Below are 24,996 nucleotides of genomic sequence, written 5' to 3' on the forward strand. Positions count from 1 at the left end.
AGGTGTATAGAGGCAACAAACAGCAACAAACTCTCCAGTTGTACAGTAGTACATTGTGTTGGCTAATTGCATTAGAAGGCTAAAGGAAGGTTGGAAAAGTGTTTCTACTTTTTTGAGCCAAGGTACATTTTTTTCAATGAAAAAAATCCAGCCGGTGCCATTACATCTTCGGAAAAAAGAAATCCAAATATAATTTAGTTTTCGCTAGACCACACTGGCACACAAAATGGATAAATACTCATGGCACAGTACGACAATTAACTGGCACACTGGTGTGCCACGGCACAGCAGTTGAAAAACACTGGATTACAAAACCCCTTTGCAAGGATGTTAGACAGCTGAAAACAGCTGAGTTGTTTAGAGAAGCTATAAAACTGACCTTCCTTTGAGTTGGTCAAGTATCTGCAGCATCACATTTGTGGGTATGATTAAACTTTCAGAACGGCCAGAAAAAGAGATCATGTGACGCTCTTGTGCTCTCACCAATTACGGCTGTTCCATGTGAAAAATTGCCAAGATCTCTTACATTGTTGTGTACTTCTCCCTTTAGAGAAAAGTACAAATAGGCTCTGACCAGAGTAGAAAATGATGTGGGCGGCACAACCAGGCAAGTGGACAAGTACATAAGAGTCGCTAAGGGTGCCGTAAGGGTCCTCAACTTGCAGTACCCACAAAACACCAGTGTCCTAGTTACTTACTACTTGTCACGTGCTACTTTTGCGCGTCATTATTCCAGGGGTAAATGCAATTACTTTTTAAAAGAATTACCTGATAACTAACTATTTACTTTTTCAGTGACATACCTGACATTGTAAACTAACGTCCAAAAGTTTGTTTCTTCATCGAAGATAGCGTTAAACCAATCAGAAATACACACCATTAAGAAATGTGTTGTTGAGTTATTGTTTTTGTTCTGTTTTTTATTGTGATGTTCGAATAAAGTTTTTCATTCATTCAAAAAACCTTGTGCAATGATGTTAGCAAAGCTGAAAACCGCTTAACTATTTAGTCAAGTCAAGTCATTTTTATTTGGATAGCCCTTAATCACAAAGAGTCTCAAAGGGCTGCACAGGTTATTACACAGACTATTTCAGACTATTATTACATCATCCCCTGATCTGGAACCAACATGAGGGCAAGGAAAAACTCAAAAAAAAAAAACCTCAACATGAGGAAAATGAAGAAACCTTGAGAAGGGGCCGCACATGTGGTATCCCCCTTTCAGGATTACCAGACAGCAAAGGATGTTGCAATCACAAATAATACAGAGATATTGTCCACGAAAAGTATAGGTTATTCATATGCTATAGAGTAGAAGTATGTTATAAGCTTAGATTTAAACATTTCCAATGAGGTTGCAGATTGGATCTCAGGGGGGAGAGCGTTCCACAGCACCGGTGCCCAGATGGAGAACGCTCTCGAACCAGCGGAACACTTCTTGGCTCTTGGGATCACCAGAAGACCGGCACTCTCAGAACGAAGGCTTCGGACTGGAACATAGGGGGAAATCAATGTCAATTTTGAGAGCAAACTGATCAAAGAGCTTCTAGAGATGGCTGCGGTGCAGAAATCCTATACGACTCCATACCACCCCACTGGAAATGGTATCGCAGAACGATTTAACTGAACATTGGGAGATATGATCAGAACCCTTCCCCCTCAGCCCAAGGTGAGCTGCTGCAGCATTTGTGGCCACTTTGCTATGGGCTGAGGGGGAAGGGTTCTGATCATATCTCCCAATGTTCTGTTAAATCGTTCGATGATATGAAAGAGCTTGTCTTTACACTGCAGCGAAACCTCGCATGACTTCAGGTCAATGTCTTGCAGTCCCAGAGCTTCCAATGTACGCATCATGTCCTGACCTACCTTTAAGAAGTATTACATTTTTGGATGTGATTTCACTTTTTGAATGGCCAGAAAGAGAAAACTTTTGTTTGAAAGTCAAACCAATATCCTTGGCTTGCATGCAGGAAATTGCAGAGAAACTGTAGATCTTCTACAATGGTGTGTGCTCCTCCCCTCAAAGAATGCCATAGAGTAGAAAGAGAAGTGGGAGGGCAAAAAACATTAGAGTGTCTAGTTTGGGAAATAATGCCTAACAGGTCCTCACCAAGTGTTGAAATCTACAATGAAGTGGTGCCTCCGAGATGCTGGCCTTCAAGGCAGAGTGGCAAAAAAAGCCTAGATTTGAGATTGGCCAACAAACGCAAGAGATTAATATGGGCAAAAGAATACAGATATTAGACAAGTTATTTGATAATTAAAAATTTAAGGTTTTTCATAAAAATGGAACTGTAAAGTATACATGGTAAAACAGTTCTTCTCCTTCTCCAGAATGACATTGGAGGCCAGAGGAGTCTGGTCAATAAGTGGACTACTTTCCTCAAAGCCAGGATGGTTTGTTCCGTCCTGGAGGAGGACGGAACAGAGACGCACTTTGACGAGCTGGGTGAGTCAAGTTCATAAAAGTGGAAAATAATTGTTTAAAGGGACAGTATGTATTATTTGGCAACTGAACGTCACTGTATTGTGTTGTGCAACCCAAAAAAGAGTGCTAAAGAGCACAAAGATTAATACAAACTATGGAGACTCAAAGTAACCAATCCACGCCATTTTTCGTATTATTTTTTTTAGCCAAGCCTTTTGCAAGCTTTTAGATTTTTTCTGGGCAGCAAGATGGCATACAAATATGTGAAAGTGCTTCTTCAAGGCTCATGTAATGCAAATAATGGAAATTTCTCAACTTTTTTTAAATGCACGTTTATATGATGGTCTATTTTTTTTTTGCTTATTGTTTGAATGAATATTGTATTGCATGAAAAAGCTCTAAATGTTGTGGAAGCTAGAGCTGTTGTTGGTGATAGGAATGAGTGGAGAGCTGTTGTTCAAGGATAGTGGGATGTTTGGACTTGTTCTAAGGGATGGGCAGAGCACCTGTATGATGCGGCAGGGGTAAACCAGTGAAAGCTGTCGGGTCTTGCTGTTTAACAGAAGAGTGTGTTGTGTCACCCTGACCCGAGTGACATGGTCGTTTTCTTGTGTCCTGTTTCATCTGGAGGGACGAAAGCATGACCAACTTGGGTGCCTAGGTGCTTAACATGTTTGGGCGTTTTGGGCATTTTGGATTGCTACTTTTTTTCTTTTTTTCTTTTCTTTGCTTTTGTGTATGTGATTGTCTTGCTGTTGTCACCCCCTGCGAGGGATATGACCAGGGTAGGTAGGTAGGTAGGTAGGTAGGTAGGTAGGTAGGTAGGTAGGTAGGTAGGTAGGTAGGTAGGTAGGTAGGTAGGTAGGTAGGTAGGTAGGTAGGTAGGTAGATGGATGGAAATATTGTATTAGTTTTTTAAATGGAGGTTTTTTTTACCACAAGAAGGTGCTAAATATACACACTGTCCCTTTAAGTCATTGTATTTCTAAATCAGACCAGATACTAATTTACTTTAATTTAGATACTAATTTACTTTAAAAATTTCTAAAGATTAAATATTGTTTGATGACTCAAGCAGCTCTGTTATAAAGTTTGTTTTTAAATTCAATAATATTCAGTACAAATGTATTATTTTACACACGTATACATAAATGTATACATTCATTAAAGACATGTTTTCTTTTTCATTTCTTTCAAAACTATCTTTAGTTTAACTTTTTATTCTGTGCATGTAATTTATTTGTATTTTACTTTTGGGAAATTATTTTGTATTATTATTATTTTGATTTAAATGTTCATTTCGCATTCATTCTACTTAAATTCTATTTTATTCTACCATGTGTTAATAATATTTCCTGTTTTTATGCTATACATTTTGTTGTATTTGAACATGCTTTATTTAAATTGATCAGACTGAACCATTTTGGTGTCTTTTCTTATGTACATCTTTAAAATATCAAGTTGCTAACACCAAACCACTTTTTTATTGCATTTCTGTAAATAATACTTAATCTTCCTAGCGTCTTTACCTCCAAAAAAAAAATTCAAATGTTTTAAGCCGGTTTCCTCATTTTGTAGTCTCGATCCGCTGTATTTTTTCTCTTGTGTAACTTTTTTTATGGCTTGTTAAAAAAAACACACTCGCGTGCGTCACACTGGCAGAAGTCTGAGCAAGATATCTTTCTGTCTCTTTGCAGAAAGTGTCTTTTTGCTGGAAAGTGAACATCCCAAAGGACTTTTAATTTTTGGAGTCTTTACATCCACGAGGTAAAAGACTAAGCTTACTTTTTAACCGCAACCTTATGTGTAATTCTACTTACAACACGTGGTCAATGACTACTGGTCATTATTACCTGGGTTGGGAGGGTTACTTTAAAAATGTATACAGTTGCTAGTTACCTGTAGAAAATAATGTAATCAGAGCCCAATCTGAATACTATGATGCTGAAATATTGTAACTGGATTACTTTCGATTATTTTTGGATTACTCCAATACCAAATATGCTAAAAAAAAAGACAAAATAAACAATATTAATAAAATTAGTAAATTTTGTTTCACATTTATAAACAATGTAACCTTGAAAAATAATTAGTGGAAAAGTTGTAGTCCTATAAAAAGTACTCAAACTTTAACCAGCATACTTAATGAAGCAAAAATATAACTTTCTCTTTATCATGGAAAACAGGATATGCTCTGTTTTAGTTTTAATTAAGAGTACATGAGGAACCCAATCTTTTTATAAATGGTAAATGGTGTGCATTTATTTAGCGCTTTTCAAGTCACTAAAGACCTTCCAAAGTGCTTTACAATATGCTCCACACTTACCCATTCACAATCACTCTCACACACCGATAGCGGCGACACTAATGCAAAGCGCCTACCTGCTTATCGGAGGCATTAGGGGTTCTGTGTATTGCCCATGGACATTTCGACATTTAACTTGGAGGAGCCAAACTTGTGACCTATTGGTGACAAGATGATCGCTCTACACTGGTTACCGAACAAAGTCATATTTTGAAATTACATTGAATTGAATGAAGTTTATCTGGGCACAGCCCAAAAAAACAAGGCAGCATCAACCACAAATTCACAAATGGGAACAACAAAATATATGCACATTTTATCATAGAACAAATGAAAACCACCGTGAAATAACTCTCCACTAACACTCTCCCCTCTGCCTTCTTTTGTCCAGCCCAATGCGCACTCTACAATTGCACACAGACCTGATACGACTCGTGCACGCCGTGTGTAAACCTAATCTTTCTCTCTCATTTCAGTGATTGAAATTATGACACAATTCGTCAATCGACGCATTATGTTCACAAAATATAGTTTTAAATAAACTTTTAATCCTGTAAAGTAATCCTTATTTCAGCTAAATACATCTTTTTCTGTAATTGTAACATTATACAATTTTTTTGTATACAAATTACGTAATGCAGTTACATGTATTCCGTTACTGTACTCCAAAACCCTGATTTTTATGCATTCACAATTACTCCTAAATCGATTTTTGGATTAAGTCAGCAAAACTGTCATATATTAATTAGTAATAGAGTTTTGTGGAGAGTTGATAAACATTTTTTAAGACAGTATCAGCAATCTATTTTTCTAAAGGTTTGATACTACTTTTTATAACCAATATTAGTATAAGAAACGTATAAAACCCCACGCCCCAAACATTTTTTAAAACAATTGAAAAACAATACCTGTAAATACCAGCGTTATAATTTACCTTAATGTTTCATTAAAATAATAAGTAAATCCAGTTTCTTTCCTATTGTAAAACGGCCAGTAGAACGTAGCCGATACCAGTATCAGCCTCCATTACTAGTGATGACACCCTACATGGCATACGGATTGTGGTATGCTGGGACCACAAGAAAGCCTAACAAAGCTTACAGCGAGTCATGAAGACACCCCAGAATACCATTAGGCGCACTCTTCCCAGTCTGCAGGACTATGTATACGAATATTCATTTTTATCCTATTTTCACCTTTTAGATCATTTTCTGTCCATTCTCCCTAATATTATTGAATTGGGAGATCATTTATTTTACGAGTTAATGTCATATTTAAATATATTTTTCTACTTCCATAAAAATATCCCACCAGATTGAATATTATTTATTTTATACGTTCGTATTCTGATGGTAACTGCAAACTTACTTTTACATTTTGATAGGATGTTGCGCAAAGATACAAGTATAAAAAGGTTTTGATTCCGAAATAAAATGATAATCATTACCATTTTGCAGAGGTAGGTACTAACGGAGTACATTTACTTTGTTACATTTACTTGAGTAAGTTTTGGGACATTTTGTACTTCCTAGGAGTATTTTTAATCAAATACTTTTACTTTTACTTGAGTAAATTTGTGGAGAAAAAAACGGTACTTTTACTCCGCTACATTAGGCAACATTAAAGTCGTTACTTCGATACTTAATAAATCTTCTCCACGTAAGTACGCGTCTGTCTCCGCTTAGACGCATTTATTTCGACACAGAACTCTGCTATATGTTTAACCAATCAAACGTAGCAGCCTTGTCACACGACTTTATTTCAATTCAGAAGGGGAAATTTTGTTTACGGAAGAAACAGATGGAAAATGTCGCTTAGCAATACCAACTATTAAAACACAGAAGAGGAGGATCACCCCTGGCCACAAATCAAAAGCATGTTCCCCTTGAAAAGCATGCCAAACACCAGCTACAATATGCAATGTCTCCTTTGTTTGAGTTCATGGGCTAGCTTGTTGTTCTGCTTGCAGAACCTGTTAAGTGTCGGGGCTTTAAATGTGCTACTTGGTGCTTAATGTGCTGAATTTATTTATTTGATTTCAAATATTTTTATTTTGTTGTTTATTAAAGCACTTAAATTCTCGTTGATTATTTCAATCTACTGTTGAATAAAATGTATTTTTGTTGATTGGATGTACCGTAAATTCCGGACTATAGAGCGCACCTGATTGTAATCCGCACCCATCACATTTTAAGAGGAAAACCGATTTTGTACTTACACAAGCCGCACCTGTATATAAGCCGCATGTAAAAAATGTAACAGAAACACAAAATTAACCCAAACCCGACTAAGTCCCGCGATTGAAACTGAATGTCCTTCATAAAAGTACACAGTCCAAAAATAACAGCCGGCAAAATGAACGGAAAATAATATCGGTACTTAAGGTTTGATGCAGACCTGCAGAGTCCGGGTCCCGCACAAACACTCACCTCTACCGGTCCCCACTTCCCGTCAGCCCGCGTTTTTTTCGCCCCTTCTTTTCTATTCGCCCGTGGGAAACATATCAGAATAAGTGTCTGAAATAAAGACACTACAAAAATATACAGTTGCAAATACATATTATACATGGTTACACATATTTACAAAGAAAGACTGTACACCGAGAGAGTTTTCAAAGCATTAATAATAATAACTTTCATCCCAAACGGTGCCTGTGACAGGTAGCAACACGAGAGCAATACGCGAGCAACACAGTAAATGGGTTTGTTAAAAAAACATACAGTACTTGTAAAAATAACAGTAAACCGTCCTCATCTTTCTCCTTAGAACTGAAGCCATCGAAAAGCAACTTCGTCATATAGACGTCGTCCCACGCTCCCTTATTCCAAAACATGCTAGCAACACGCTCGCAACACAGTAAACGGGTCTGGAAAAAAAACATACAGTACTTGTAAAAATCACGGTAAACCGTCCTCATCTTCCTCCCTAGAACTGAAGCGGTCAAAGTCGTCTTCCTCAGTGTCGGAAAGAAACTTCGTCTTATAGACGTCGTCCCACGCTCCCTTATTCCAAAACACGCTGGCAACACTCTCGCTCCTTCTTTATCGGACTGCTCGATTGCTTTTAGCTTGAAAGCTGCGTCATGTGCCTTTCTTTTTGCATTTTGCATGATGAGGGTATGTTTACGGTAATTTAACTTACTGTATGCACAAGCCAAGAAGATGCAGTCTTCCTCGGCACATAAATCTTACCTTTTGTACTCGAGCGCCGCTGGCAGCCGTTAGAAAAATTACATAAATTGGCCGGATCACTGAATAAGCCGCAGGGTTGAACGTTTGGGAAAAAAGTAGCGGCTTATACTCCGGAATTTACTGTACTTGAAAAAAATAATGATCCGAGTGGTTGTTTTAAAAAAAAATCAATAAATACGACGTCACTACAGTTATTCAGTACATGAGTAGTTTTTCCACCTAGTTCTTTTTTACTTTTGCTCATTTAGATGACTACTTTTACTTCTACTTGAGTAATATTATTTGAAGTAACAGTACTTTTACTTGAGTAATATTTTCGGCTACTCCACCCACCACTGCTCATCTTTCAGCATGGCCAATCGTCAGGAGCACGTCACCTGATCCTCATGTTTTCCCTTCTAATTGAGTCGGCATGCTAGACGTCTTGCTTATTGGCCAAATCCACTCGGCACAATGTGCTTCTGTTCCCCCCGGCGTGCCGTGACGTACACCCAAACCTGTTTTTTTTTTCTTTTTTTTCTATTAATGTTTTCTTCCTCAGCTCAGTCTTCAAAGGCTCAGTGGTGTGCATGTACAACATGGCCGACATCCTTACCGTCTTCAACGGGCCCTTTGCACATCGAGACGGGCCCAACTTCCAGTGGGTTGCTTTCCAGGGACGCATACCGTACCCTAGGCCTGGAACGGTAAGCTAGTCAGAATCATGTTGTAGCATTTTTGCAAGGGTATACAAATGTATTTAAGTCAAAGTTCATTTTATTTGTCAATGTCCTCAGTACTTGACATGCAAGGAATTTAAATTTGTTTCTCACTCTCCCATGCGCCGACAGTGACGACAATAAGGGCAGATGCACAGAACAGTCCCACCCTAAGATATTACTATATAAAAATGCAAGTGACCTTTTGGCTAATACTGAAGTAGTATAACTGACATATAAGACATGACATACAGCAGTACTTCTCAATTATTTTCTGTCACAACCCACTTGGAAGACGAAAACCTCTCGCGCCCCTTCAAAACAACTCAAACGTCATTTCAGCGTTATTTCTTTGGAATGTTGTTAGTTGACAGCTTAATTTATTTGGTTTCATGCTGTCCGCTGCCAACATTATGAAACAGCAAACAGCATTTCCTCATCCAACACAGTGGTCACACTGAAGCTAATTCTTAGATGTGCTTTTCTGATCTTCCCCGTCTGATCTTTCGGCAGACTTTCATTTTCTTCTTTATCCCCATCCCTCTTGGTGTGTCATCTCATTATTGATGAACATTTTTTCATGGGGTCACCGGAGAGATTGCAACACTTTGCATCTATACTTCATACTCATTCTCTTGGGTATGTATGCACAAAGCACAGATACCTCTGGGATTTAATACCCGCAAGACTAGGTCGGGTCGGGCTTGAATTTTTATGCCCGGTCTTACCTCTAGATTTTTGTTAAATTTCCAACATTTTTTGTTCGTTACAAATGTTTTAGGGTCACATTCTGACTGACTGTTGCAGATGTCTTCAGCAGTGAGAATGTCAAACACAACTATGTCTTAATCCGTCAATGGCAGTGAAACGAGTTGAGAACATGTTCAAATAAAATTTAAACCAAAAATGTGCCTCTTATTCCTTGTTCCAGTGCCCTGGTGGAGCCTTTACGCCTGACATCCACAACACTAAAGAATTGCCAGACGAGGTGGTGAACTTTGTGCGAAACCACCCGGTCATGTTTAATTCCATCTACCCGGTGAGCAGGAGACCCCTGGTGGTCCGCACTGGTGCCGACTACAAGTACACGGCGGTGGCGGTAGATCAAGTGGCCGCCGCCGATGGAAACTACCAAGTTCTCTTTCTGGGAACCGGTAGGAATTGCAATACTGTCATCTTGAGTTTTTGCTTTAATTTTGTATTTGTCTTTAAGATGAGAAAAATACTAGGGTTTAAAACCTAAAGGGACTTCCTCATCTTTTTTAGAAAGAATAAATCTTTTAAGCGTTAATGATCTAAATCTGTTATATCTTCGCTTTTCCCACCAGACTGCCCCTATCATGCATATGGACTGCCTACACTCTGTCATATGGTGCCATATAGTGGATACAGGAAGCAGAACTAGGCATTAAGTGCATTGACAAAGTTCTGATCGACACCATTCTTTTCATATAGTGGTGATTTTTCATACTGAAATGATTCCCAGAGGCTTAATACTTACTGATTGGCTGTGCCAAAGCCTTTATAACATTTTTTTAAAAATGTATTTTTATGTTTTGGCACTCCGGGCAATGCTTCTAAAAATGTATGTAATGTGTACGTTGTGGGACTGAATGAGTTTGAAAAGTTGAGAGTGAATATTTTCCCTATTGAGTATGAGTTAACAATGCTCATCTGAGTTCAAAGAGTCCTCATGCTTTATTTTTCACTGTGCCTATCTGCTTTTATCTTACTCTTGGCAAAATGGTCCGGTGCGGAACCCATTAGGATAGCGTAAGAGGGGATAAAGGAGGTCCTGGGGAGTGACGTAATACTCATACTTTTAATTTTTTAATTGTTTCTTATTATTATTAGTGTAGCATTAAAATGATGAAAGTAAGAAAAGGCCTGCTTTAAGTAGAGTCCAAACACCATCACTGATCTAAGTTTTAAGTTCTAATAAAAAAAAAGTTCTAAAATAAATTGCAACAAAAAATCAATGCTAAAATGCACAAAGATCAATACAATTTCATCAGATTTATGATTTTTTTTGGGGGGGAGCTATAACAGCAAAATGCCCGACAATGATGTCTGCTTCCTTTGAGATGAGGTTCATGATATGTCAAATAAATGCAAATTTAACAATCTACGAGTCAAAAAATGCATGTTCATAGGATTGTTCATGTATTTTCCTCACTATCTAAATCACTATTGTTTTTTTTAAATGAATGTAGTTTCATTTTTTTATCGCCAGTACGACACACAGTGTCCCTTTGAGAACAGCACAATTCTTGTTTTATCAAAAATGTATCTTCATTCTCTTCAACTTTGACTTTGTAAAACGTCAAGATCTCGAAAACAAAAGGAGTCTTGCCTAGGACGACACCCTTTTTGATCCAGCAGGCGGGACTTTTGTTTTTTCAGGCCAAATTCTTGACCAGCGGCCAGATCCCGACTGCGACTTGTTATCCGTTATCTGCCGTTTGTCGTTGTTGCCCGTTGATAATCAAACTCCTTTTTCCACAGACAAGGGAAGCATCCAGAAGGTGATTGCCCTCCCCAGCAATCAGTCCTTGCATAAGGATCTCATCCTGGAGGAACTGCAAGTCTTTAAGGTCTGCTGCCACCTTCTTTATTAAATAAATCAAAGGCAGGGAGAAAGGAGGGGAAAGGGAGATGAATGTCGGGAGATACTGATGGGAAACACGTTGTTAGTCTGCCCATTCAAATTCAGTTGTGGCTGTTTTCATGATAAGTAGGGTGGGGTTTATTTACCTTACGATTTCTATTCAAAGAGTATGATTCACTTGATTATCAAATATGATATATTCCCAACATACAGCATAAATTAAATTACTTCTTTCACGCATGCAAACACCCAATAAATAAGGCAAAATGCGATTAACAAATAGCAGATAAAAGGTAAAAAAAATATGCATATCAAAGTATACAAGGTTTCACTGAAGAAAATGTGCAAAGTATAGCCAGACTCTAGATAGAACACTTGAGCCTGCTGGTTTTTATTCTCAGAATCTTCAGTCTTTTCCTTGACAGTAACCGAAGAGATCGTTAGATGGGTGGGTGGAGTCACCTGTAACCTGGTATGAATCAAATCGTGAAGACACTTGTCGTTTTTATTAACTGTGAATTTGCAACATAGCAAAACAATAATTGAACTACCATATTTACTCGCAATGAACTACCCAATAAAACTGCTTTAAAATAACCACAGACTTAAAGAAAAACATACCCAAAGAGTTTTTAAATATACTTGAATAATGATTTACAACAAAAAAATCATTTTACTTGCACACAATAAGGATTAAAAAACTTTTTTTTCAGGGATAATGCATTTTTGTTTTTGTTTTTTACCTTAAAAAATATCTAATTTTGGGTGGACGTTTTCTCCAAGGTTTCATGGTATTAAACAGAACCTTTTTTTATCTTGACTGCATTCTCACCTAACATTATCAGTTTATCCATTAGACTTTTGTCCCTTTAAAATCACTCACCGACGATTTTTTTAATTCTACCATTTTTTTCAACTTCAACAAAAAAATCAAGACTAGCATTTTAATCAGCGGCTTCTTTATTTTGAAGCCTTTGTGTGCAAATAAAGTGCTCCAATGATCACATTAGATTTCTGTTTTAGTAAATGTTTACGACTTCTAATTTTTAACAAGCTTATTGTCATGATTACCCATTGACCTCACCTGTGCCCGCTCGTTTGGCGCCAGCCGCTGCTCGTTGCCTGATTGATTCCCCTCCTATTTAAACTCAGTTCTCCAGTCACTCCTAGTCAGTCAGTCAGCGAACCTCGGCATACGCAAGGCAAGCACTTTGACTCTGGTTACCGTCTGTGCCGTCCTCATCCGTATCCTGCTCGTCTGCTCCTGATTCCCCGATCGTCTCCGGGTCCCTGATTTTTCCCCTCCTTCGAGACGCTCTGATCTCCCGCTCTGGCTAATGACCCGTTTTGCTCATCGACCACGCTCTGATCTCCCGCTCCGGCTATTGACCCGTTTTTGCCCACCGACCACGCTCTGATCTCCCGCTTCAGCTATTGACCCGTTTTTGCCCACCGACCACGCTCTGATCTCCCGCTCCGTCTATCGACCCGTTTTTGTACACCGACCACGCTCTTATCTCCTGCTCGGCGAATCCACTCACTTCTGCATTCCAATCATGCTACGATCCCATGAGCTGCTTGCTCCTCCTGTCCAGCGAGCACCGGCTCTCTGCCGTATGTTTCCTCACACCTGACTTCCTCGATATCCCAATAAACGTTAAGCGCTTGGGTCCAATATCTTTTCTGGCTTTGACACTTATTTTGTTTTTTTTTTTTTACTTGTTTTTTAGTATTCTGTAGTGTGCAAGAACATCTAATGATTTTGAATGTAAAAGCGCTTGAATCTTTGTATTCGACATATTTTAATAAACTAAATACGTACTTTTATTATATCTTACAATACATTTACAAATCTATCCAATCAATGCATCTAAATATCAGAAATGTTTCAAACCCCTTAATGTCTAGTCTAAAAAGTACTTATCATTGTTTAATGTTTTTTCCTCGCCCCTTAAGTTCTTTGTGTCGTTCACAATATTAGGAGCATCTTTACAACAGTCAAGAGAATTTTCAGAGATAACAAAGTGAGGTTTATATTTCAAAACTGAGCTTTTTTCAGGCTTCAGCTTTGTATTATTAACTTGTGCGGGTGGCTTGCAACTGCTTTTCCTACTTTGAAACCGCAGAGCGTGTGTTTCCACTTCCTGAAAGTCCTATGTGTGTGTTTTTTTGCCCAGAACCGAGCTCCAGTTACCCACTTGAGGATCTCGTCCAAAAAAGTAGGTCTTTTAAATTCTTGCGTCTGGTTCTAGTGAGGTCAAGCAAGCCACCGTTCTCCTTTTTCCTGCATTTGCAGCAACAACTGTATGCCAGCTCGGAGCTTGGGGTTTCGCAGGTGTCGCTGCACCGCTGCAATGCATATGGTGCTGCCTGTGCCGACTGCTGCTTGGCCAGAGATCCATATTGTGCCTGGGACGGCTTTAGCTGCTCGCGCTTCTACCCTAGTGGGAAAAGGTGCGTGCAGCAGTCACTCAATTAATTAAGTCAAGTCAAGTCATGTTTATTTGTATAGCCCTTAATCACAAGGTGTCCCAAAGGGCGGTACAGACTACAGACCATTATTATACCATGCCAAGGGTGGGATACCAGGAGGACCAGGCTACAAGGGATGTTGCAAGGGCATCAACAATCAATACGCATACAACATCAACATGAAATATATAGGTCATTCATAAGATATACAATATACTGTAAGTGTGTTTTAGCTTAGATTTAAATATTTCCACTGAGGTTGCTGAGCAGATCTCAGAAGGCAGAGCATTCTACCGCACTGGGGCCTGAATGGAGAACGCTCTCAAACCTGCAGATTTCTTCTTGGCTCTTGGGATTACTAGTAGACCAGAATTTTTCTAGCGAAGGCTCCAAGCATGAAAATAGGGGGAAATAAAGCTTTAAGATATGTGGGGGAAAGTCCATGCATAATTTTAAATAATACCAACAAAACCTTAAAATCACATATTAAACTACAGAGAGCGAATGCTTGTCAGCCAAAATCGGGATAATGGGATCAAACTTTCTTGTCTTAGTTAAAAGCCTTGCTGCAGCATTTTGTACTAGCTGCAGACTCATGGTGCTAGACTGTGGGAGACCGGAGAGTAGTACATTATATTAATCGAGAAGGGAGGTAAAAAACGCATTAATCTCAGCATTAGACTGGGACAGCATAGGGCAAATTCAAGCAATGTTTAGAAGATGGAAAGAATCTGTTCCAGTTATATTCTGAACGTGTAAGTGGAAGGACAGATTAGGGTCAAATGTGACACCTACATTTTTGACCATGTCCCTCGAGGTGATATTACATTTGTCAATGTTCAGAGGAGTGTTTGTGAACAAGCCACAGCATTTAGATGGACCAATAATTAATATTTTAGTCTTGAAGGGTAAAGGCGCAATATGACATCTATCTTTTTATTTCAGAGAACATTTTTTACACTATTTAATGGGGCAGATTCTTCCATAGGAAGATACCGTTGAGTGTCATCTGCATAGAGATGGAAACTGATATTATCCTTGCGAAGAACGGGAGCATATCAATACTCAAAACAAGGAAACCATGTGTTCAGATGTCTTATCACCAGATCTAACACAATGTGTCCTATTTGAGAGGTAGGATCTGAACCATGAGAGAACAGCTCCTGAGAGAGCAATTCATTTTTTTCAGCCTAAATCTGTTGCTGGTGAGGTGCAATAATTACTACAAGGTTCTATAACACTGGCTGTTCTTCTCTTTTCAACTGACTCAAATACTGCTCAATTACGAAAATAGTTAATTTTCCTGGCAACTAGTTACTTTTACGATAGAGTAATTTAGTTGCTAACTCAGTTATTTTTAGGAAAAAGTAGTGGGTAACTAAAACTAATAACTTTTTTTAAGTAACATGCCCAACACTGATCGTAAAGCAAGAAGCATAGATTCCAAATTGCACTATTTTCTTTATAATAATATATTAAACAAGACAACACTTAACAAAAGCATACATTTCTGGAACAAGATGATGTTTGTTTGGTTTTGCCAGACATGAGAAATCAGCACATTTGACATAGTAATGGCAGAATATCGAAAGATCTTTCACTACCGTATGATTTTTATGGTCTGAAATGTGGTTGCAAAACACAGAAATGTGTTTGTCTTTAAAGGGACTTTGTAATATTTAGTGCCTCCTAGCGGTACAAAAGAATATTACACTCAGTAAAGAAAAACAAAAATAATTTGAATATTAGGCAAAAATACATGAACTTTCATACAAATTTTAATTTTTGAAAACAAATTAAGTTGAGAATTTTGTATTTACATGGTGAGCACCAAAGTCTGAATTTCACTGCTTTTACGCAGGAAAATCCAGACTTCGGTCCCCACCATGTTTGTCAGGCATCATGCCGCCAAGCTCTGCCATGTATCACTGGCCCTCAATCGAAACCAGACAACACAGTGCCTTCTAGTGGACAAATATTACACATTAGGGGTTTAACGCAGATTTTTCCCATTCCTTTTCTATTAAAATTAAATCTTATGGCTACAGTTGCATTTCACTCATCTTACCTAATACAAAGGAGCTTGTAATATTTTGATCTTTACTTTGTTTATTGGTCGCATTTGTCTGATCTGAATTGTTGGCCGTCTTCTCATGTCGATTTCGTGTCACCATAACCGAGCAATCGAGATAAATGAGGACGGAAATAGAACGGCAGACAGGAGTAGAACGTTTCAGAGTCGCTCGGCTTTTAAAGTGTACAGACAAAACACAGACGAGAGGTTCCGAGCTGCCGCCTGATGTTTGCTTTGCTTTCAGGAGGAGCAGGAGGCAGGACATCATGCATGGCAATCCGCTCACGCAATGCAGAGGCTTCAACCTGAAAGGTGAATGCACCCTCCAAAACTAAACACAGATGTTGGAGCCAGTGCCAAAATAAAATGAAGATATAAAAATATATATATTTACTAAAATTACAAGTCACAATTTTTTCCAATTAAATATTAATTCGATCAATTTAAAAATTTAAAAGCTTAAAGTTAAAAGACACTCGTAAGGAACCCTCTTATTACCATGGAGGCGTAAGTCCCCCCGTTTTACAGGCGCTTTGTAAATGACCATGGGGCTTAAATGAAAATTCAAACGGTTCCTGGAAGAAGAGAAGACAAGCTTTGCGGCGAAGAAAAAATCTAATTCAATCAAAGTAGTTCTCCAAAACGGACCAATCAAAGGCAAGAAATGCCAGAAAATATGTAATGCATTTCGTGAAGCATTTTTTTTGTTATCCGTAACCAATAAAAAAAACATTTGAATCATTTGAACATCACTTTATTAGTTTTGATAGCCAAAGGGGAAATGAATTAGGGTACTGATCGGTTATCTATGATGTGGGTCTCTGTTCCTGGGAATTGCTTTACCCTCTACCATACAGGTTCATTAAACGCCTGGTCATAATGAAAAAAAGTTGACAATATATGGACAACTTAGGGAGAAAGACTCAAAACCTGTTTTGGTTTGTATTTGTAACAGTTCTTACTTCAGTTTATGTTGTCTTACAATACGCATTTCCAGTCTAATTCATTATAATCCTGAAAAAAATGTTGTTTTGTTTTTCATTTTAAACTGTTATTACATTGTCTTAACACATATTTTTGGTAGATATTGCTAGATAGGGAGAGTTCGGGTTGGTCTGGAAAAAAAAGGGTCAAAAGTTATCACTTATAACATGATTTTTTGACAAAAAAATTCCAGGGGACCTGCAGGATACTTGGTTAATGAAACGTTAAAACTTGAAGCTACCTTGTGTGTAAAATTTGATCACTGTTGTCTTAAGTGAACAAAAACTAGTGCCACAGCAAGCAACAAGATAGCAGACAAACGACCTCTTAGGTAGGGACTCCACTATGTAAAAGAAATACTAATTTCTTGACCTAAGATTTTTTTTTTTTTTACTTTAAACAGTATTGGTATAATTCATGTATTTTTGCCCAGTATTTAAATCAATGTGTGTGTGTGTGTGTGTGTGTGTGTGTGTGTGTGTGTGTGTGTGTGTGTGTGTGTGTGTGTTTTTATGGCATTAAAGTTTTTTTTAACACTAGGAGGTACTAAATATTACCCACTGTCCCTTTAAATATTTTGTCAAGTTGCTCTAAAACAGTATAGTATAGGTTTTTTTTGTAGTATTACTGTCGTAATATTACTGTAGTAGTAATTTTATTTCATAGTGTTACTGTGGTGGCATTGTTGCACTATTTCTGCAGGGGTATTTTTGAAGTATTTCCAAAGTAGTATGTTTGTAGTATTTCCATAGATGTTTTGGTATTTCTGTAATTTTTTTCTAGTATTTGCATTGTAGTATTTTTGTAATATTTCTGTAATATTTTTGTAATATTTCTGTAATATTACTGTAATTGTATTCTCCTTGTATTCCTATTGTAATATTTCTGTAGTAGTATTTTTCTAGTATTTCTGTAGAATATTTTTAAATATTAGTTCCCTGTATTCAAGCACTAAATTTGATACTTAGATTTAAGTAGTTGTGTAGTATTTTTCTAGTGTTTCTGTTGTAGTAGTTTTGTTGTTGACACACAAAGAGAAAATGGGGACAAATTTGGCTTCCAAAAAATGTTTTTACCAGTTGGCCTGGAGAGAGGCATGGGTGCCACAGGGCTTAACTTGCCCAAGACGCATCACAGGAAATGGGGCCCCTACGACCCTAGTTGTTAAAGGATACAACCACCCACACCTTTATTTACTATTACATATATTGCCATTAAATATTACCAATTTCATTTGGCAGGCCTGATGGCTGGCGTTTGCCAGCCCCTGCTCTAAAACAAGGGTTACTGACCTTTTTGAAGCTGAGAGCTACTTTTTGCTACCGATTCACAGAAATGGCTACCAGTTTGATATGGATTTCTAGAATGACAATCATGTTATCACTATGTTGTTACTATGTTATTACAAGGTTGTTATTATACAAAGTTGTGTTAAGATAGGCTCAATAAACCACTAAAACACGCCAGTTACAAACCAAATTTTCTAAAAAGTCACAATGACCCATGGTGAGCTACTTTCAGAACCTGTCCGTAGGCTCCTCAGGTTACCTGATGCCCGCGGACATCACGTTGGAGACCCTTGCACTAAAACTTGAGTTTGAGTTCTTATTTTGAAAAATAAAAGTTGCAATAGTTCAGGATTTTAATTTTTCTTTCCAAACCAATTCATTTGGAATTTTGACAGATCAGTCTCATTTCATTCAGAATTCAATGTCAGAATACCACAAAACTAAATCGAGAATAAGACATTGGATTTGTATTTTTAAGACTGAACATCTGTGTATTTTGAAACGTAATTGGTATTTTTAACTTAATGTATGTCTTGATAAGTAAGAAGATTGTGCATTGAAAAAAAATCTAACAAATAAAAATTGCGGAATTTAAAGAAAATTATTAATGTTTTGAAGGTTCTGGGGGAATATTAATTGTTGGAATAATCTTATATTACAATTAAAAAAAAAATTAAATTGCAAAATATTCCAGTATCAATGTTATATATTTCTCAGAATCAATAAAAGTTGTGATGAATTATTTTCAATTTAATTTGATTTGACTAAAAATTTGACTAAAATGTTGGGAGTCATGCAAACTCCACGGCAAATTATTGGGTCATTCCTGTTATCAGTGCCATTTGAGTCCCAGTGACATAAAATGGTATGTTTTGTGTAAAAATGGGCTCATACTTATTTTTGAAAGAGTTTCTTGAATGCTTAACTACCCTCTACTATAGAACACAGTGATATGTATGCAGGATAAAGTTATTTTAAATAAATGACTCCGATTGCAGTACAAGTTCACTAAAATGCTATGACCTCAATCATGTTCGATTAACTTCCATCCATCCATCCATTTTCTGCACCGCTTATCCTCAGTAGGGTCGCGGGGTTGCTGGAGCCCATCCCCCCCTATTAATATCCCCTTTTACTGCTATGCACTGTAACAAGGGACATATCTGGCCTATTTCATGTGTGAAGTAATTTACCAGCTCGGTAGCCTAGATGGTAGGGCGCCCGCTCTGAGACTGGGAGGTCGCTGGTTCAAACCTCGGCCGAGTCATACCTAAGACTTACAACATTGGTACTCATTGCCTCCCTGCTTGGCGCTCGGCATTAAGGGTTGGAGTTGGGGGGTTTGGTCACCTAATGACTAAAATGGCTGCGCCCTGTTTGGCTGCGGCTGCATCGGCTCGCTACAGTTTAACTGTACGGGTCAGGTGTATCGACATTTCGTTCTGTGTGCATTGTTACAAAGAATGACAATAAAAAAAGTAAATTCTAACAAAAGTTACAGAATTATATGCTGAGCTGGACAAATATATGTCTCTTAGAGTTTGAAAGTCCTTTCAGAGGAATGTTGAAAAAATGAATATTTAGCATTTTTTTTAGGTTTATGTGAAGCAGACAAAAAAATAACTCAATCCAGTGAAAAATCAAGCTTTTCATGGTGATTGTTTGAAAGGTTGTGCATTTTTGTGTCAGCGTACAGAAATGCAGCAGAGTTGACGCAGTACGGAGTACGAAACAACACAACCTTCTTGGAGTGTCTGCCCAAACCGCCTCAGGCCTCCATCCGCTGGCTCATTCACAGGGACAACGATAGGAGAAAAGAGGTCAGGAAAAAGTCCATATTTTGACACATGAACCTTATAGGACAGAGAAATATAACCCAAAATGAAGAGAGCCTTATTGAACCAAAATATAATACTAATAACATGTTTGGAGCAGCAAAAAAAGCTTTATAAAGGAAGAAAACACGTATAGCAGGGGTATGGACCCTTTTTGACCCAAGGAACCTACTATCAAAATGTTTTGATTTTCTTTGTTTATTTTTTTTGAGAGAGAGGAACACCATAAATTTTAAGACAAAATTCAGCAAAACCACCAAATCCGCTCTCCAGACAAAATCTAATTATTCAGCATAGTTTATTTCACTGTGTGACGTTAGATTATTTGATCAAATTTAGGAAATAAGAAAAATGCCAAAGCCTGTGTCCCAAATGTCAACAAATGTACCACTTTAAACTTGTCTCCCTTTCGCAGTTACTTAAGATCGTTGAGGATCATTTTGACCTTAATTTTTATCATAATTAATGGCTTCAAAACAAGGTGCAAGCAGAGTTATTTTGTAAAAATCTAAAAAAATCGAGGATACCTGCATATTTACCTGCGGTGCAGACGGTGCGTCACCAAACCCTACTGCTCACCCATTCAAATTGCACTGTGTGCTTGGCTGGCATTTTTGGTGTTTACATATTGTTTTGTGGGTTTTCATCATGAAGTGTCTTAACAGTAAATATACATTGATTAATGAGCTTCCATATACAGGATTTCTCAGCAATGTATAGCCGAAACGAGGTCTGTTGGTGACACCTCAACTGGAAACTGTATTTGGGGCTGTGCCCTTCATATACTGGACTGAACTAATCACGATGCTAGCGTTATGTTGGCCTTGCACGTACCAATCTCTGCGCTGAGCTTATCTGAATAGGAACGCTATAGGAGCTATTTGCATGTAAAGAATCTTATATCTGAGCCTTATAATATTTATGAAAAGAGCCATAATTCCTATATCTCTCTCTTTATCTATCTATCTAACAGTAGGATATCTTGCTCAGACTTATGCCAGTGTGACGCACGCAAGTGTGTTTTTTTTAACAAGCCATAGAAAAAATATAGCAGAACATCGAGACTACAAAAATAAGGAAACATTTGAAATTATCGTATATGGGTAACGACGCTAGGAAGCTTAAGTATTATTTACAAAAATGCAATAAAAAAAGTGGTTTGGTGTTAGCAACTCAATATTTTAAAGATGTACATAAGATAAGACACCAAAATGGTTCAGTCTGATCAATTTTAAAAAAAGCATGTTCAATTACAACAAAATGTATAGCATAAAAACACATGGTAGAATAAAATAAAATAAAGTAGAATTAATGCAAAATGAACATTTCAATCAAAATAATAAAAATCCGAAATAATTTCCCAAAAGTAATATACAAACAAATAACATGCACAGAATAAAAATGATAAACTAAAGATAGTTTTGAAAGAAATGAAAAAATGAATGTATACATTTATGAATACGTGTGTAAAATAATACATTTGTACTGAATATTATTGAAATAAAAACAAACTTTATAACAGAGCTGCTTGAGTCATTAAACAATATTTAATCTTTTGGAAAGTGTCTTTTGAAAGTAAATTACTATTTGGTCTGATTTAGAAATACAACGACTTAAAGGGACAGTGTGTATATTTAGCACCTTCTTGTGGTAAAAAAGCCCTTCATTTAAAAAACCAATACAATATTTCTATCTACCTATCTATCTATCTATCTATCTATCTATCTATCTATCTATCTATATATATATATATATATATATATATATATATATATATATATATATATATATATATATATATATATATATATATACTGGTATATATATATATACCGTTAGTGTTGGTGGGATCAACAATAATTATTATAAGGACAATTATTCAATCATAATTATTATTAACAACATAAAAATGTATTCTTTCTTTTTTTGATGGTACTGGAGAATCAACTTTGAAAGTTTTTGAAAGTTTTTGGAAGCTTTTGAAAGTTGAAAGTGTATGAATCCTGCCTGTTCTTTTTCTGAACCTCAGGTAAAGCTGAGCGAGCGCGTGCTGTCCACGGAGCACGGCCTCCTCATCCGCTCAGCCCAGCCGTCCGACGAGGGTCTTTACTACTGCCTGACCACCGAAAACAACTTCAAGCGCACCGTGGCCAAGATCCGCCTGCGGGTCTTGAGCGCCGCCGCTGCAAGCTCGCTTACCCAAAGAGGACGTACGCCGTGGTTGTGGTCGTCGGCGAACCCAAAAGCGCTACTAGAGGCCTTCAGCCCGGCTGAGAGCCTTGCCGTGCAACAGTACTGCAAGGAGAGGAAGGAAAGGAAGGAGTTCCTGGAGCAGCAGAAGAGCATCTCGCACCCGCCACCGGGACCCCTAAGGGGGGACTTGGCCAAGCTTAAGCCACTGCTGGATCGCCGGAAGAGCCGCAACCGGCGTAATCAGCTGCCAGAGGAGTGATTGGCAGGACAGGACACTAAACAGAAGGTCGCTAGGGCTCCACCAGTAAAACCAGTAGATCTCCTCGTGCCGGTCGGCGAGGAAAGCTCGAAAGCGTGAAAAGAAAACGAATGCATGCTTGACTCTTAGGGAAAAGTGCTGCCAAATCAGCGTTTCCAAAGCTGCATAGCAACCCACATCAAAATGTGCAAATATTTATTTCTGTGACGCATGCTCATAGTTCATAATCTACAGATTTTCATCAGGGTACAGAAGGGGTTCTCAAACATTTGGTGGGCTGGGGAGGAATTAAAACGCCTGAATGTCCTTTGAATAAGTTACATGTTAGAACATTATGTAAAGCAGGGGTTTCAAAGTCAAATGGATAGAGAAGCGAATCGAAAATGTTACCACAAGCCAAGGGCCGATGGAATGTTTGTTTTTTTTTAAATGCCCCATATAGTGTATTGAAGATAACTGACGCTACTGTTAACCTAAGAATTTATAGGTGAGATCTTGAGCCCGAGCCCAGCCCGAAATTTGAGTTGGGCCAAACATCTCAAACATTGCGTTCTAATTCGGGTCGGGTTCAGCTTCTTGCTGGCTTACCTATTTTTTAGTTATTATCATCCACACGTCATTGTTCTTTGTTTCTTTTGATCTCTGGAGGATTCACGCAATGGATTCCGTCCCCATCTCACGCAAAGCAGCCCGCATCCGCAGGCTCGTAGGACTACCCCTCTTGCTTCTCTTGAGTCCTCACAAATTAAATGTAGGTTTGTTTCAGGCTCGGCCCATCAAATCAAATTAATTTGTTAGGCTACATTTTTTTAGACCCCATCTTATCTCTAAAAGAAATATATTGAAACATAATCAGACAAGCAAAATGGCCATGCTGATAGAAGATTAGACTTGGCTGCTTGGGAGCAGCAGTGCCTAATTTGACCACCAGAGGGCGGTAGAGACCCCAGAAAAGCAGATGCCAAGAAAGCAGATGTTTATTGATTTAGTTTATATTTTTTGCAGGTGCGCAAGAAACCTAGCTAAAGACACTCGCAGAGGCTTTACTTACAACTGTTTAAATTTACAAAGAAATGTGTTTAGGTATTTCGGAGGCTATAAGTCACATACAAACAAACACAAATCAGGATTTTTAAAGTAGGATAGATGGATGGATGGATGGATGGATGGATGGATGGATGGAGGTACTGATAGATAGATAGATAGATAGATAGATAGATAGATAGATAGATAGATAGATAGATAGGTTTTTAATTTTTAAGGATTTGTTTTAAGTGTTTTAGAGTTTAACCTTTTTAGAACTTTAGATGGAATCCTTAGAAAAACAAAAAATTATGACCTAAATGCATTCTGCAAGAATTCAGTAAGTGTAATTTCAATGATTGCTAAATTGTACCTTTTATTCTGGGATATATACTATTATCCTCTTTCTAGATTCTTCTGCAACTCCCAGAATAAATACTAACAATATTTGCTCTATAAAAAATGAGTGACTCAAATGAAGTCATTGAAAAGTAATTGCATGGTTCGTACAGGTGCTTAAAATTCTTGAAAATGCTTGAATTTAAATGTCATGTTTTCAAGGTTTGAAAGAGCTTGTATTTTTGGGTGAAGTGCTTGTAAATGCTTATAATTGTTTCCTGGCAGTCGGACTTGATAGACCATGCATTAATAGAAGAAAATTACATCAAGTTTGCTTAGAAATGATGCCGACATGCTCTGGTGGCTCCGCTTTGCCATTGCATTTCTTTCCTCGTGACTCACAGCAGCTGGCATTAGTTTTTATGGCGTCATGTGAAGCACCACCACCTCTTACACGTCACGCCCTAGAGGACAGGGTAGAGACCAACATGCCGGTACTGGGAAAATAAGCTCTGAAAGTCCTTAAAAGTTGATTGAAATTGGCCTTGAAAAAGGTGTACAAACCCTGTAATTGTGTCATCACACTGTTAAAAAGATGACATAGTACAGTTTATCAAGTAATTGTAATTCTTTTCAGGCCCCCCTCAAGATATCCAGAACGTCCACTTCCCCCCACCCTTAGTTTGAGAACCCTCAAGGTAGCACATTATTTTCAGTTGTGCTTTCATCCACGCTAAACCAAAAAAGGTTTGAAAAGTTGTGAGACCGTCGTGTAGATACAGATTGCGTTTATTTAATGTGAATACGCTATTTAGTCCGTGTAAATACGACTGCATCTGCCATTCGCAGGGACTTATTTTGAATGTAATCATTTTTTTGTTTTGCAAATCTTCAGTGGAAAACGGCATGTTTTTCGAAGCCCGATGTAAGAAAGCCTTTCTATTTTTTCGAGGGATTTGTTGCCGGAATAAATGTTGTTAGGTTACAGTTTCCCGTGAGATTAGATGCTAACATGCTAATGGCAACATAACTCATTTTAAGTTTCATTGAGTAAACATACACTGACAATTGACCTGTATTTGTAGTCATAATAGCATTTCTGGGGAGATTCTTTTGGATGTTCAGCTAGCGCTAGTTACAGGGTTCATACGGGTGTTTGAATTTCTTGCAAATTCTTCAATTTTGTTGTTTTTTCATGGATGGAAAAGTGCTTGAATTTTGGGTGAAGTTCTTGTAAACCCTTGAAATTGTTGCCATGTTTCTCAACAATTTTGCTTAAAAATGACACTGACACTGCT

At 37.8% G+C, this 24,996-nt stretch overlaps 1 protein-coding gene across 1 annotated transcript in view; it reads left to right on the forward strand.

Moving 5' to 3' along the window:
- sema3c (sema domain, immunoglobulin domain (Ig), short basic domain, secreted, (semaphorin) 3C) overlaps positions 1 to 24,996 on the forward strand; it is an 81,935-nt gene extending 56,939 nt beyond the window's left edge. The window contains exons 9-18 of the mRNA XM_088346666.1: positions 2,335 to 2,449; positions 4,126 to 4,195; positions 8,466 to 8,610; positions 9,554 to 9,776; positions 11,128 to 11,216; positions 13,408 to 13,449; positions 13,527 to 13,684; positions 16,021 to 16,088; positions 19,739 to 19,869; positions 21,914 to 24,996. Of these exons, the coding sequence (XP_088202792.1) occupies positions 2,335 to 2,449; positions 4,126 to 4,195; positions 8,466 to 8,610; positions 9,554 to 9,776; positions 11,128 to 11,216; positions 13,408 to 13,449; positions 13,527 to 13,684; positions 16,021 to 16,088; positions 19,739 to 19,869; positions 21,914 to 22,336 (1,464 nt within the window). The 3' untranslated portion in view covers positions 22,337 to 24,996. The remainder of the gene's footprint in view (positions 1 to 2,334; positions 2,450 to 4,125; positions 4,196 to 8,465; positions 8,611 to 9,553; positions 9,777 to 11,127; positions 11,217 to 13,407; positions 13,450 to 13,526; positions 13,685 to 16,020; positions 16,089 to 19,738; positions 19,870 to 21,913) is intronic.

Source organism: Urocampus carinirostris, chromosome 11 (genome assembly GCF_059441175.1).
Source record: "Urocampus carinirostris isolate Australia breed hairy pipefish chromosome 11, RoL_Ucar_1.0, whole genome shotgun sequence".
NCBI classification, from domain to species: Eukaryota; Metazoa; Chordata; class Actinopteri; order Syngnathiformes; family Syngnathidae; genus Urocampus; species Urocampus carinirostris.